At 50.2% G+C, this 14603-nt stretch overlaps 1 protein-coding gene across 1 annotated transcript in view; it reads right to left on the minus strand.

Annotated features, from left to right (window-relative positions):
• Positions 1-14603, minus strand: part of PTPRN2 (protein tyrosine phosphatase receptor type N2) — an 800540-nt gene that overhangs the window by 604172 nt on the left and 181765 nt on the right. The window contains exons 9-10 of the mRNA XM_062190222.1: positions 14527-14579; positions 10627-11006 (exon numbers count right to left, since the gene is read on the minus strand). Coding sequence (XP_062046206.1) covers positions 10627-11006; positions 14527-14579 — 433 coding nt within the window. The remainder of the gene's footprint in view (positions 1-10626; positions 11007-14526; positions 14580-14603) is intronic.

The following is a 14603-nucleotide window of genomic DNA, read 5'->3' on the forward strand; positions in this document are numbered from 1 at the left end:
GCCACTGGCTGTGTTCCTCTGGAGCTGTCTCCTGAACGCACGTCTGAGCCCAGGTTTCCCATTCACACTGCTCTGTGCACTGGAACCCTCCGTCCTTTATCCCCATCACACGCAGGCACGCACACGCTACACGCACAAACCACAATGTTATACACACACACAGCACACAGATACCACACACATACACACACTGCTCTGTGCACCGGAACCCTCCGTCCTTTATCCCCATCACACACAGGCACGCACACACTACACACACAAACCACAATGTTATACACACACACAGCACACAGATACCACACACATACACACACTGCTCTGTGCACTGGAACCCTCCGTCCTTTATCCCCATCACATGCAGGCACGCACACACTACATGCACAAACCACATGCATGTTATACACACACACAGCACACAGATACCACACACATACACACACTGCTCTGTGCACTGGAACCCTCCGTCCTTTATCCCCATCACACGCAGGCACGCACACACTACATGCACAAACCACATGCATGTTATACACACATACACAGCACACAGATACCACACACATACACACACTGCTCTGTGCACTGGAACCCTCCGTCCTTTATCCCCATCACACGCAGGCACGCACACACTACACACACAAACCACAATGTCATACACACACAGCACACAGATACCACACACATACACACACACACATCACACTAACCACAATGTCATACACACACAGCACACAGATACCACACACATACACACACACACATCGCACAAACCACATGCATGTCACATATTCACATGCACAGCACACAGATCACACATTGCACATGCAAACCACATGTATGTTATACACACAGCACACAGATACCACACACATACACACATTGCACACACAAACCACATGCATGTTATACATACACAGCACACAGATACCACATACACACGCACACATCGCACAAACCACAATGTTATACACACACACAGCGCACAGATACCACACACATACACATGCACCCACAAACCAATGTATGTTATGCATACACAGCACACAGATACCACACACACTGCACACACAAACCACATGTATGTCATACACACAGTCACAGCACAGATACCACACACATACATACACACACTGCACACACAAACCACATGTATGTCATACACACATACACAGCACACAGATACCACACACATACACACACTGCACACACGAACCACATATATGTCATACACACATACACAACACACAGATACCACACATATACACACACTGCACACACAAACCACATGTGTGTCATACATACATAGCACATAGATACACATACACGCCACAAGTATGTTACATATACATATACACATATACCATGCACACACAAACCACATGTATGTCACATATTCACATGCACAGCACACAGATACAACACACACATACATATGCACACACTGTTCACATCTATTCCACAATCACATATTCACCTCTATGTGCATAGGTGAATAGCACATATCACACACTACATACACATACGCCACACACTGTGCATACAAACCAGACACCATACATATACAGCACACATGTCACACACTGCACATACCACACATTGTATACACCACACACATACATCCAAACCACATACTGCACATAGCACACACACGCACATATTAACATGCATATCACACACCATACACACTGCACACACACCTATATACACACCACACACAAAACCACACAAGCATACACACCTGCCATACATACCACAAATACCCATATACTCACACCACAGACCACAAACCACACACACATACACACACATGCCATATACACAAACACAAACGCACCACAAAATCACACACGCTAAACATGCACATGCCACATACGGCCACACACAGACACACGTAACATCAACTACACTACAAAGATGAACAGCGACTTCATTCCGAGGAGAAATCCCAAGAAGGCAGTGGCCTTCTCGCTGGCGACTCTAGACGGCATTTCTCTGCCCCGCTGACCCCAACCCGGCCCTGCACCCCTGTGGACAGCTCCCCACTTCCTCCCCCTCCTGCCCCTCCCACCTCTGCCCTCACCAACACGCTAAAGGGTCCAGGTCCTCCTTCTTCCACCTCCCTTGTCGAATGGATTCACTCAACAGCCGTGTCCTCTGCCTCCAGCAAGGCTGCTTGGGGAACCTCTTCAAAGCCCCCTGGCAAAGCACAGTTAACCCGTCTAGCTTAGACGTTAGCCAATCACAGCACAGATGACTCTTTGCCGGGCCGACCCCTTGCCAGGCAGGGCAGAGTGAGAGGGGTGGGCGAATGGCCAGATGCCACTCCACGCACCCAGCTCCTGCTGTGACTCCTCCAGGCCTGGCCTCTCCACTCAGCAACCAGGGCTGTCCAGGAGAGGGCTCAGAGCACACTGCCCATGCTCAGCACCCAGGAGGCCTCCATGCTGCTGGCTGAGGACCCAGACCCACATCAGGGGGCCCTGCACTCCCCCACCCCCCACTGTCTCCCACGCCTTGTCGCCCAATGCCCACGCTCCGCCTAACACAGGACTTTCCCGTGCACTGTCCCCCTTGCAACATGACGCCCTGCCTAGCCACTGCCCTTTTCACTGAGCTTGAAGCCATCCCATAAGTTCATCTTTTAAAAATGTATTTATTCTCAATGTGTTTCAAAGGCAGAGAGAGAGACAGACAGACAGAGACATCCTCCCTCTGCTCGTTCAATCCTCAAAGGCTTGTAATAGTCAGGTCTGGGCCAGGCCAAAGCTGGGAGCCCCAAACTCAATCCAGGTGTCCCATCTGGGTGGCAGGGACCTGCTGCCTCCCACGGTGCTCATCGGCAGGAGGCTGGGACAGAAGCAGGGCAGCTGGGGCTGGAACCAGGTCCTCTGATACAGAGGCCGGTGTCCCAGTGGTGACTCCACACGGCCACCCCTACAAGTCCGTCTTGAGCTTGAAGCTGGCTCCTGCTTATTGAGAATCTAAGAGGATGTACTAGGACTCGGTAATCCACAGCCGGCTGGCCTAGTGAAACACTTTTCTCTTAAGTCATGATGCCAAATAAACCGATATTCCACAACTGAGCAATGTCTGCGACTATTTCCCTCTGTTCTTTCTTCCTCTGGATTCCTCATCCATCCAGATTTACTTCTATTTTGAGAGCAGTAAATCTCCTCTCTCCAGATTTTTCACCCTCCTTTTTACACCTTCCTCTGTAGGGGTGAAATTTAAACCACTTAAACAGATTTAAGGGCAGGTTGATTTATAACACAGCCAGCACTATGCAAAAAAAATCAATTACGAGGGCCAGCGTTGTGGCACCACAGGTAAAGCCGCTGCCTGTGACACTGGAAGCCCACACGGGTGCTGATTGGTGTCCCGGCTGCTCTGTTGCCAATCCAGCTCCATGCTAATGGCCTGGGAAACGCAGCAGAGAATGGCCTAAGAGCTTGGGCCCCTGCCACCCATGTGGGAGATCCCAATGAAGCTCCTGGCTCCTGGCTCCTGCCTGGCCCAGACTTGGCCATTACAGCCATCTGGGGAGTGAACCAGCAGACAGAAGACCTCTCTCTCTCTCCTCTTCCCTCTCTCGCTCCCTCCCCACTCTCTCTGTGTGTTTCCCTTTCTTTCTGTAGATCTGACTTTCAAATAAATCAATCTTTAAATGATGGTTGGGCTAGGAAAGTCCTGGGGGTTGCTCTGCCCTGGAGTTTCATGGCACCACTGAAGAGGAAAGCAAAACTTCCTGGATGGTTATAGAATCTGGCATCAGACTCAGCTGTCTACCTAAGGACCCGAATCTGGCATCAGACTCAGCTGTCTACCTAAGGACCCCCTTGCTGCTATCATTAGGACCCTCCCAGCCCCTCCTACCAGCTGTGTGAGCTGGTGAGCAGACACAGGCCACCAGGCGCTCAGGACAAGCCCAGAGCAGGGAGAGCACAGAAGGCCCTTGGCTCTCATGGTCAAAGCGGGCCATTCTAACACTTCCCTCCCTGCCCCGCCCCCCTCACTCCCCTCTGCCACAGTGGAGGGCACAGGTGCACAGTCAGAGACGCACAGGGCCCTTTCCTGACAAGGCCATGTCTCCTCTGGCATCTCTCTGGGTGGCTAGAGATGGCCAAGCTCAGAAACCGTGGGGGTCCAGGAGGATCATGGTAAAGTTGTCAATAACCATCAGCTCGTTCCATGGAAAGTCAAGAGATGAAAACTTGCTGCATTCTAACAACTTTGTAAGCAAGATTGATTGATTGATTGATTGACAGAGTGATGCAGAGAGGACAAGATGGGGGGCGGGAGTATGAATTCCACACACTGGTTCACTTCCCAAAGGCCCACAACAGCCAGGGCAGGCCCAGGTCACAGGGAAGAGCCTGGGATTTTATCCACGGTCTCACATGTGGTGGTGGCAGGGAGCAAAGTTCTTGGGCCAGCTTCCACTGCCTTCGCAGGTGCATCACAATAGAGTTGGATTGAAGGAGAGGAGCCAGGAGCCCGGACTTGAACTGGCACTCTAACAAGGGATGTGGTATCCCAAGGGGCAGCTTAACCCAGAGCATCACAATGCTGTCCCTCTAACAACTTAACGTCCACTAGACTCTCGGTTTATTGTAGCACTGCTTTTTCTACTTCACCTGCTACTGTCACAGAGGCCGAAATGTCCCTCAGTCCTACAATTCCAAAAAACAAGAGACACCACAATCTAACCCAGCGCTCCAGCCTCCGCACAGGAGGACAAGGGGGTGAGCCTACTGATTTAGTCATTAAAGACAAAACAGCCACCTTCAAGCTGTGGAACTTAATTCAAATGCAGATTTAAAAAAAAAATGAAATAAGCCACAACTTTGACATGGATGTGACAACTGGAAATCAGAACATAGACTAGATATTTGACAATGTTAAGGAATTACAGTTAATTCATTAGACGTGATAATGGCATGTGGTATATGCTCATTCATTCCCCAAATTCCCAACAGTCAGGGCTGGGCCAGACTGAAGCCAGGATCTTGGAACTCCATTTGGATCTCCCACAAGAGGAGAGAGATACCCTCCATCTGTTGGTTTCCTCCTCAAACATTCACAATGGTCAGGGCTGGACCAGCTAAATCCAGGAGCCTGGAACTCCATCTGGGTTTCCTAAGTGGGTGCAGGGGTCTGAGGACTCGAGCTATCCTCTGACGCTTTCCCAGGCACATGAGCAGAGAGCTGGATCAGAAGCAGAGCAGCCAGGACTTGAAGTGGTGCTCCAATGTGGGAGGCCAGCATCACAGGCAGCAGCTCAACCCGCTGCACCACACAGCAGCACCTCTCCTTCTCTATTTATACACAGGCAACCATGATGACTTTTACTGCCTCCCTCCATCTCAGATCTTTATTCTTCTAAGACAGGCAAAGGAAAGAGACACTTGGTGCCTAAGCAGGGGGCACTCCATCTCTACGATGTTCCTGTATAGAGATGGCAGGTGCACCCACTGAACCAGGAGTTAGAAAACACATCTGAGATTCTGCCCCACACCAGAAATACAGAATCCTCAGGACCCACCCCCAAGACTCTTAAGATTCCTGTTGTCCCAACCAAGGATGTAAAGACAAGAAACAAGGTGCAGGATCCCCACCTACACCCAGTTTGGCTCTCACAAAGGTTCACATCTGCCCTTCTCCTTAGCCGCCACCTACAGTGGGGCAGGTGGGCTCTGGTTCAGGTTCAGCTGCCACAGCCCTAAGCGGTAGAACCAGGGTTGGACTCTTCCCCATCACCTGCTGTTCACTGCACTGGCCCCCAGGGACACAAGTAAGCTGGGGCTGATGGTGTGGGTTTTAACTTAGGGTGAGATACAGCAAACAAGAGGTGGACAAGGACAAGAAGCGAGTCTCTGGGCTTCGTGCCTTGTAGCACTCGCTGATAGGCTGCCAAGTGGAGAAACTGACTTCGGAACTCTCCTTAAGACTTTTGGCTTCGGGGTTGGCGCTGTGGTACAGCGGGTTAACGCCCTGGCCTGAAGCGCCGGCATCCCATATGGGCGCCGGTTCAGGACCCGGCTGCTCCACTTCCAATCCAGCTCTCTGCTATGGCCTGGGAAAGCAGTAGAAGATGACCCAAGTCCTTGGGCTCCTGCACCCACGTGGGAGACCTGGAAGAAGCTCCTGGCTTTCTGATCGGCACAGCTCCGGCCATTGCAGCCATCTGGGGAGTGAACCATCAGATAGAAGACCTCTCTCTCTCTCTGACTCTACTCTCTCTGTAACTCTCTTTCAAATAAATAAAATAAATCTTTAAAAAAAAAAAAAACTTTTGGCTTCAAAATCTCTCATGCTGGCCAGTGGGGGAAGAGCAGCCCCGAGCCTGACATTCGGGGGCATCTCTCTGAGCCCTACATCCTGACCTAGTTCCCAGCAAGCCACTGTCAGAGAGAGAGAGAGCACCAGCACAGCCCCGACTCGTGAGCTAGTCATGCCCTGAGTACCTGGGTGTGAAGCGGAAGGGAAACAACGCTGGCAACCTCACTGATCGGCTTCTCCAAGTGAAAGAAAGCGTTCTCGTTAGGAGCCACCGAAGGAAGAAACCTGACTTCCAACTCTGCCTCTTGGGACTATCGGGAGGCATTGAGGCAGGGCAAACCATCCCAGTCCCCCTCTTCCTAGCACCTCTGTGTTGCACCTTCTCCAACCTTTCCCCCATGGACATCTGTTTGTTCCTCTTCTCTTGCAGGTGAACTGTGTTCTCATGGACAGAGGCCTCCTATTGGCTACACCCCAGGTGCTGTTCCAGTATCACATGACTTCACTCTTCCTTGTAACCTTGGGTGGTGGCACAGCTGCTGGCTGCTTTCGAGTTAGGGGAGACCCAAGCACAGGGGGAGATAGCAACGGCCCTAGCATCCAGGCTTCAGAGGTATCTTCAGTGCAGGCCATAGGGACCCCAAAGCCTTTTCAATACACGGGAATCCCAAGTATTTCCACCGAATGGCTGAGGGGGGTCCTAAAAGAGCGTGACCTATTTATTTATTTGACAGATAGAGTTGCAGACAGTGAGAGAGAGAGACAGAGAGAAAGGTTTTCCTTCCGTTGGTTCACCCCCCAAATGACCGCTACGGCCGCAGCTACACCAATCCAAAGCCAGGAGCCAGGAGCTTCCTCCTGGTCTCCCATGCGGGTGCAGGGCTCAAGCACTTGGGCCATCCTCCACTGCCTTCCCGGGCCACAGCAGAGAGCTGCACTGGAAGAGGAGCAACCGGGACTAGAACCCGGCGCCCATATGGGATGCCGGCACCACTGATCCTGACCTCTTGATTCCTCGTCCACTCTTCCTGCAAAGCCTGCTGGGCCAGCTCTGTCCCCAGGGCAAGGCAGGGTCTACTCCAACATGATCTTTCCCGGTCTCTGACATCAAATGCAAGCCACACCTTCCTCCCACTTCTAATTTCCACACTTTTCTGTCCACGGGTTTCACTTCTCTGAAGTCAGTATCATTGGCCAAAAATTATCCTCGTCTAGAAATGGGTCTCTCAACAAGAGGACTTTATGGCTAAGCAAAGAAAGGCGCATGTGTGTAGGCCATGTGTGCTGAAGCATGTGTATTTTAGATGTGAAATAGAGAAATAACTCCCTTTGCTTCAAACTCGGCCTCCACTCCGTGATTTCTCCCCATCAGGAAGTAATTTTAGAATCCTCCTCGGAGGACTGAAGGTGGCTACCCTCACTTCCCTCCATTCTGGAATAATCCAGAATTCTGTAGAAAGGATAAATGCTTGAATGGCAATCCATCAATCAGGAAACAAGGCCAAGCTAAGCCACAGGCTGCGCACATCAGCGAAAAGAGCCTGTGTGGTTGACAACACAGTTCACAAGTCACATACCCGCTCCTCTTCATGGGACAAAGAATCTGATTCTAGTCTATTAATAGCTGATCCATTACAGTTTAAGCTGGGATCCCATGAAATCTTGCTCCAGAGAATGACAAATCATTGATTAATCTGATACCTGGGGCCAACTCCTCCCTCCCTCTGTGGAAGGGAGGGAGGCACGGTCTTCCCGTGCATTCTGCCTTGCCAAAAACAGTGAGAATTATTGAAAGAATGCTGCATTATCCTCACCAGATATTTTTCATCCAGTTGAAGTGACAACAGAAAAAAAGGGGAAATCAGCCAACAAAGACAACATAATGATTTTTTTTTTCTTTAACGGCTTTCAGCAGGTAAGGGTTCCAGTCTTAAAAGGTGTGGCCAGCGAAGGTGCTATGAGAAAATATACTGCAAATGCAAAGATAAACCTGGCCACTGTGATGGCCCCACTTGCCAGGTCTCTTATCAGAAGTGCTGAGGCTACGTGAAGCCCACTGCCCTTGCTGGCACTGCACTCCAAGGATTAGCCTGACGTGAGCTGTGGATCAGCGCAGACGGCACCTGCCACCTGCCACTCCCTGGTGGACCTCCTGGCTGCTACCTGGAAGTCTCTAAACGATCAGGAATCTTCACAGCCCTGCTCTTGTCTCTCCTGTGTGGTAAACTGAGCCCAGTGCCCAGAGGAGGGGTGGGCAGCTGTCTCCCTGCAGGGGGAGTTTAGCCCTCAGGTGGGGGATGGGCTGCGTGGGTGAGTGAGCACAGGGCTGTGCCAGCAGAGTGTGAGGTGCAGGCCCACGGGTAACCACACACACCACACACAAGACATCATACACACATAACAGCACAACACATAAGACACAATGTGCACATGCAACCCTCCACATAGCATGTACACACAACACACTCAACACATACACACAAAACACACGATATTTAACATACCACATACAGATACGCCACACAACCCACACAGCACAACCTACAACTCACACACTGCACAAAACACATACCCCAAGCACACATGTATATACACTACATACCACATACATAAAAACACAACAAATTACAATACAGACACAGCATACACAAAAGCATATACCACACAACATACCACACTAACACAACACACCACCCCTATGCAACACAAACCCACACACCCTGTACCACATAGACAACACACTAAATTCATCACACACACAGAACACAATGCATATACCATACACAACACCTACACAAACCACACAATATACAACACACACACCACATGACAGATAACATGTATGCCACACACAACACCTACACAGCAACCTGACGCCACACACATGATACATGTACTTAACACATGCCAGAACATACACACACACACACACACGGTTCGCACCCTACACCCTACAGCACTCACACACAATGTTCACTAGAGAAGAGAGAAGCCCACAACACAACATCTGACTGTTGGTAGGAAGCAAAGGTGACAACAGTGCGTTCCCGCCCAGGGTCGGGCAGCAGGTCCCCCACCTGTGCTGTGAGGTCCCTGCTGCACTGCTCTGTGCAACACGAGCAGAAACCTGCAGACAGCCTCCCGGAGCCGAGGACAGGGACAGCGCCATGGAGCACGCCATCCAAGCAGAGGGCAGACGTGGGCCGACTCCGCCTAAGGAAAAACACGCCCTGGGAAGAACTGAGCCTCCGCTGCTTACGACTGACCCCAGGACACAAGAAAAGACCATGGTTACCACTACGATCTTGAACTTTAACTTGGCTTTGATATACAGTCTGTGGTTTGAGCTCAAGATTAAAACTCTCCACCGAGGTGTGCCCTGGGACTACCCCCGGCTGATGAAATGACGTCTCGGCTGGTGTGTCACAGGTTGGATTCTGTTGAGAGCCGTGAGTGCGCTGGGGATAAACACTGGGGTACAGTGTACTTTGTAACTAAGGTACAACTACCCCAGCAAATGGGCATCATAACCAAAGAGCAAAATTATCACTTATACACACCCACACACACACCCACACACACACACACGTGTGTACACAAGGCCAGCCAGACATGCCCTTCTCTTTGAAACGTGGCTCCCCTTCCTTGAAGAAAAACACAGAGTTTTCCAAAGCATGGCGTCAGATGTCAGATTCATTAGCGAGATGACCTGAGAACATGGCTGACCGTTTGTCACTGGCTCGGTACATCGCGTGGGAATCCTTCCCCTCATTACGCTCAGATCAAAATCAGAGCGAGAAAGGAACATTTTGGTGTGTGAAGCTCGCGCCTCCCTCTGAGGGCGACTCCGGTTCTGATATTTGGACAACTTTGATGCAGAGAGACAAAGCTTTCCGGTGTCTAATAGGCATGTAGTCGGCACAGACCTGCACCCACCCACACCCCCCAGCCTGCCCGGGCTCGCTCTCCTGTGCACGGTCACCCCCAATGCCACCTGACCAGACCTGGCTACTCGCAGCCCAGCCTGCCAACTCCGAAGGTGAATCTGCCTGCTGCACAAGACCACAGAACCCAGGAAGGGCTCGGTTTGGCTTGGTCCGGTCTGGTCTGGTTGGGTCTGGTTTAGTGCGTTTCAGAGAATCACTGCCAAGTTCGGTGGCTGGTTCAGAAACAGGAGGTGGGACTCTCTGGTAGAGCTCCTGGCTGCCTCCTACCCCAAGACTCTAAACATTTCCACCAAGTGTTTTTGGTTAAAGATGTTCAAGAATAAGTAGGTCCCTACTTTGACGAGCCCCACCTCCCACCAGCATCTAAGGTCAGCAGGAGACACAATCCAGGGTTCCTACTCACTCGCGCTGTGTCACAACGTAGCCGTACTCCTCTTCCTCTGAAGACTTGACCTCCAGCTGCAAGCCCTCCCTGGCAGGGTCCCGGGCTCCTGTTTGAAGGCTTTGCTGCTTCTTCCAAGGCCCTCGGGTCCAGTCTGGGGGTTCCTGGAGCCTGTCCACCCTGGGCTCGGAATTCGGCAACTCCAACAGGTCTTTGGAGTAAGTCTGGCTTTTCACGTCTTCCACCCCAGCAGCCTCCTCTTCTGAAGACAGGGAAGCTTCCGGTTCCTCCGATTTCTTCATCTCCGTTTTGGACGACTTTGCAGGGGTGGGACTCCCAGGGGAGAGCCGAGACCCACGGTCCTGCAGGAGGTCACCCAGTCTGACGCTCAAACGATTCACCTGGCGGAAAGCAAACGCGGTGAGGTGGTGTCTATGATGAGGATTACTGACATCTGTCAACGAAGAAACACCTGCACTAGTCATCCATACAGGGCAACAAGCAATCAAGCAATGCAGGTACACCTTTCACAGCCTAAGCTCGGAATTAGATCTGAATGTGAAAATGCTAAAGATGAGGGCCTTGTTTACCATGATCACTCAATGTCCCCTCCCCTTCCCCCTCCCCTTCTCCCCTCCCCCTCCCTCCCTCCTTCTCTCTCTCTCATACTTACATCACACACACACATGCACTACTTCCTGAAGGATCTCATACAGCCAAGGGAAGATCTTTGGTCTCTACACGTTTAAAGAATAATCCATGGGCTATCAAGACCCCATCCCTCCAGAAGCAATGAACGCCTAATAATAATTATCAATTTCAACAATCTGCATTTGCTGAATTTTTACAGCATACGAAGCCTGCACTAAATACTTCCTATGAACTAACGCACTGAGTCTGGATAACTCTGTGAACGAGGGACCACCACCAGGCCCCTCTCCACAGACAGGGAAACTGAGGCACAGAAAGTCCGACCTACGGGTGAGCCTGGCACAAGGACTCATACTTGCATTCTACCACCATCTCCAAGGGGTCTCGGGTCCTCCTATGGGCAAGGCTCACCCCATCCTGAGCCCCATTTCTTGGACAAGAAGTTCCTGAGAACTAGTCCATTGGCATCCAAACTGATGAATATTACAACTTTCTGCATTGATTATATGTCAGGTACAAATTTGCTTTGGAAAATTATTTTAATGATCACCCAACCCTATGAACACAACACTAGCTTCATGTCTAAGTCGTTGACTCCACAGCTTATACGGGTTAAAATTAAATAATTCGTACAAAGACCACAGAGGGACTGGTTGGCAAATCCAGAATTTGATCTTGGACCTAACTGATGTCAAAGATTCTGTCTCCATCACTGGGCCACCCTGCCACTTACAGATGCCCAACATCTGGGTGACATCTGGTGCCCCTGCTACTGCACACAGCAAGGCAGCCCAATGGCACTTCTTGGAACATATGAATGGCAAGTGTTACAACCATTCAGTGGGGGAAAATCGAACATTTTTATTTTAGAATAGTTTTCAATTTACCAAACTGTGAGGTAGTACTACAAAGCAGTATGCCTCGCACCCTGTTTTCCCTATTAACGTCTCATATTAGGGGCTGGGGCTGAGGCATAGGTTAAGCCTCCACCTGCAGTGACAGCAGCCCACGTTGTTGCTGGTTCGAGAACCGGCTGCTCCACTTCTGATCCAGCTCCCTGCTAATGTGCCTGGAAAGGCAGCAGAGGGTGGTGCAAGTGTGAGGCCCCCTTCACCCACATGGGAGACCCAGAATAAGCTCCTGGCTCCTGGCTTCAGCCTGGCCCAGCCCCAGCCATTGTGGCCATTTGGGGAGTGAACCAGCATAGGGAAGATATCTCTCTCTCTCTCTTTCTCTCTCTCTCTCTCTCTCTGCCTTTCAAATAAATAAATAGGTAAATGTTTCAAAAAAAAAAAAAAAAGGAAGGGAAAATGTTTTATAAAAAAATCTCGCATTAGTATCTTTGTCACAATTAATGAACGATACCGGCTTCCCCTCTCCTATTTATTTATTTATATTTTTTTGACAGGCAGAGTGGACAGTGAGAGAGAGAGACAGAGAGAAAGGTCTTCCTTTTTGCCGTTGGTTCACCCTCCAATGGCCGCCGCAGCCGGCGCATCTCGCTGATCTGATGCCAGGAGCCAGGTGCTTCTCCTGGTCTCCCATGCGGGTGCAGGGCCCAAGCACTTGGGCCATCCTCCACTGCCTTCCCGGGCCATAGCAGAGAGCTGGCCTGGAAGAGGGGCAACCGGGATAGAATCCGATGCCCCAACCGGGACTAGAACCCGGTGTGCCGGCACCGCAAGGTGGAGGATTAGCCTGTTGAGCCACGGCACCGGCCATTCCCCTCTTCTATTAATCCAAACTTCTTTCACCCCTCCCCACCCCTCAAGGCGGTATTGCTATTAGCCAGAATAGTTTAACTCCAACATTTTTTTTAGCAGAAACAAGACTAGATTTAGCTTATAGCTCGCTTTACCAAAGCACATTTGTTTGGGAAATTAAGGAAGTTAGTTACTCCTTTTGTGACTAAAGATCACTTATAGTTTCTCCTTTGATGAAACCATTTGCTCGAATTCGGATCCTACACGACAACAGTGCCTAGTGTCTGTGTTATCACACAGGGATAGCAGAGAACACCAGCCTCACTGTGTGTTTCACATGGGAAGGAAAAGATGGACGCTCTTAGATACATAAGGACTCAGGAAATACAACAAAAATTGGGGAGAAAACTGCTTGAAAATGAACCCCACGCAACAGGGCAGTGGAGCGTGATTCCACGCATGGGAAGGTTGTGCTGTGAGAGGCGTGGGGAGTCTCCCCCTACTGGGGGACTCAGGAACGCAGCCCCACTAGGTGCCATGTGCTGTCCTGTAGCCTTGGGTGCAGCAGGTGCCCGGCTGCCACCCTCGTCACCCTCAGACGCCCTAGAATCCCTCCCTGGAGCTTCCTTAAGGACGGAAAGGTGTCTCCCTGCCCAGTCCTCCCTCCACAACTCAGAGACTGGGCTGCCATTCGTAATGAACAGTCCCAACAGTCTCTCATGCTCTCTGCCAGTGTTTGCTAACAGGCATTGAATCACAAAACACGAATACAGTGTGACAAGAGAATTCCAAGCCAGACTTTTCTTTTTCCTATTTACTCCAGAAATCAGAGTTACAGAGATCTACACGATGCCATTGTTGTTACACATAAATTGATTTTCTGCATTCTTAAGACTTGAATTCATGCAAAAAAAAAGCTTGCAAACAGGCAAAAGCAACAAACTTAGGAAACACTAGTGCCCAGGTGCTGTGACGGAGCCTCTTGCCAGCTGCCTCCCGGGGCAGTGCTGTTTGAGTCTTCTGCCGTAACGGGTTCGGCATCTGAGCAGCCTGATGCACCAGACAGAGTGCCGATGAGCACCTGCAGTGTGGCCAGGCCAGTGCAGGAACTGGATTCCTCATTTCTCTAAGACTAAGTAATTTACAGTTCAGTTTAAATAGTTCCACGTGGCTGGTGGCTGCATATGGGACAGTGCGGGTCTTAGTGAGCTAGAGACTGTGTGTGTCCCCATAGGAAATGAGCCATAGACCTGCACTCACAGGACAACATCATGTATGCAAACTGGCACACGGGGTCACCACTCACTTTCCCTTGGTGGGGAAATTCTAAGAGATACTAATTTTCCATGGTTTTCCTATTACTGCAATGGGTAAATATTAGTTTATATTAAAATAAATATGATTATCTCAATAAGTACAATTTTATACTTGTTCTCAATTTGGGGATTATGAGGATTTTTTTTCTGCTCTTTTTTAGAAAGATAAAAGCTTGCATTTCATCAATGTTCTCAAATCATGGACACAAAAAATTAGCAAGATAACTGTATCCAGAGATGCTCTGTCTTACCTCTTGGTAAACTCCATCATCATCACCACCATCATCATCGTGTACCCTGTTATCTGTAAAAGACAGGCACGTTATCC

The sequence above is a fragment of the Lepus europaeus genome, chromosome 5 (genome assembly GCF_033115175.1).
Source record: "Lepus europaeus isolate LE1 chromosome 5, mLepTim1.pri, whole genome shotgun sequence".
Taxonomy (NCBI): domain Eukaryota; kingdom Metazoa; phylum Chordata; class Mammalia; order Lagomorpha; family Leporidae; genus Lepus; species Lepus europaeus.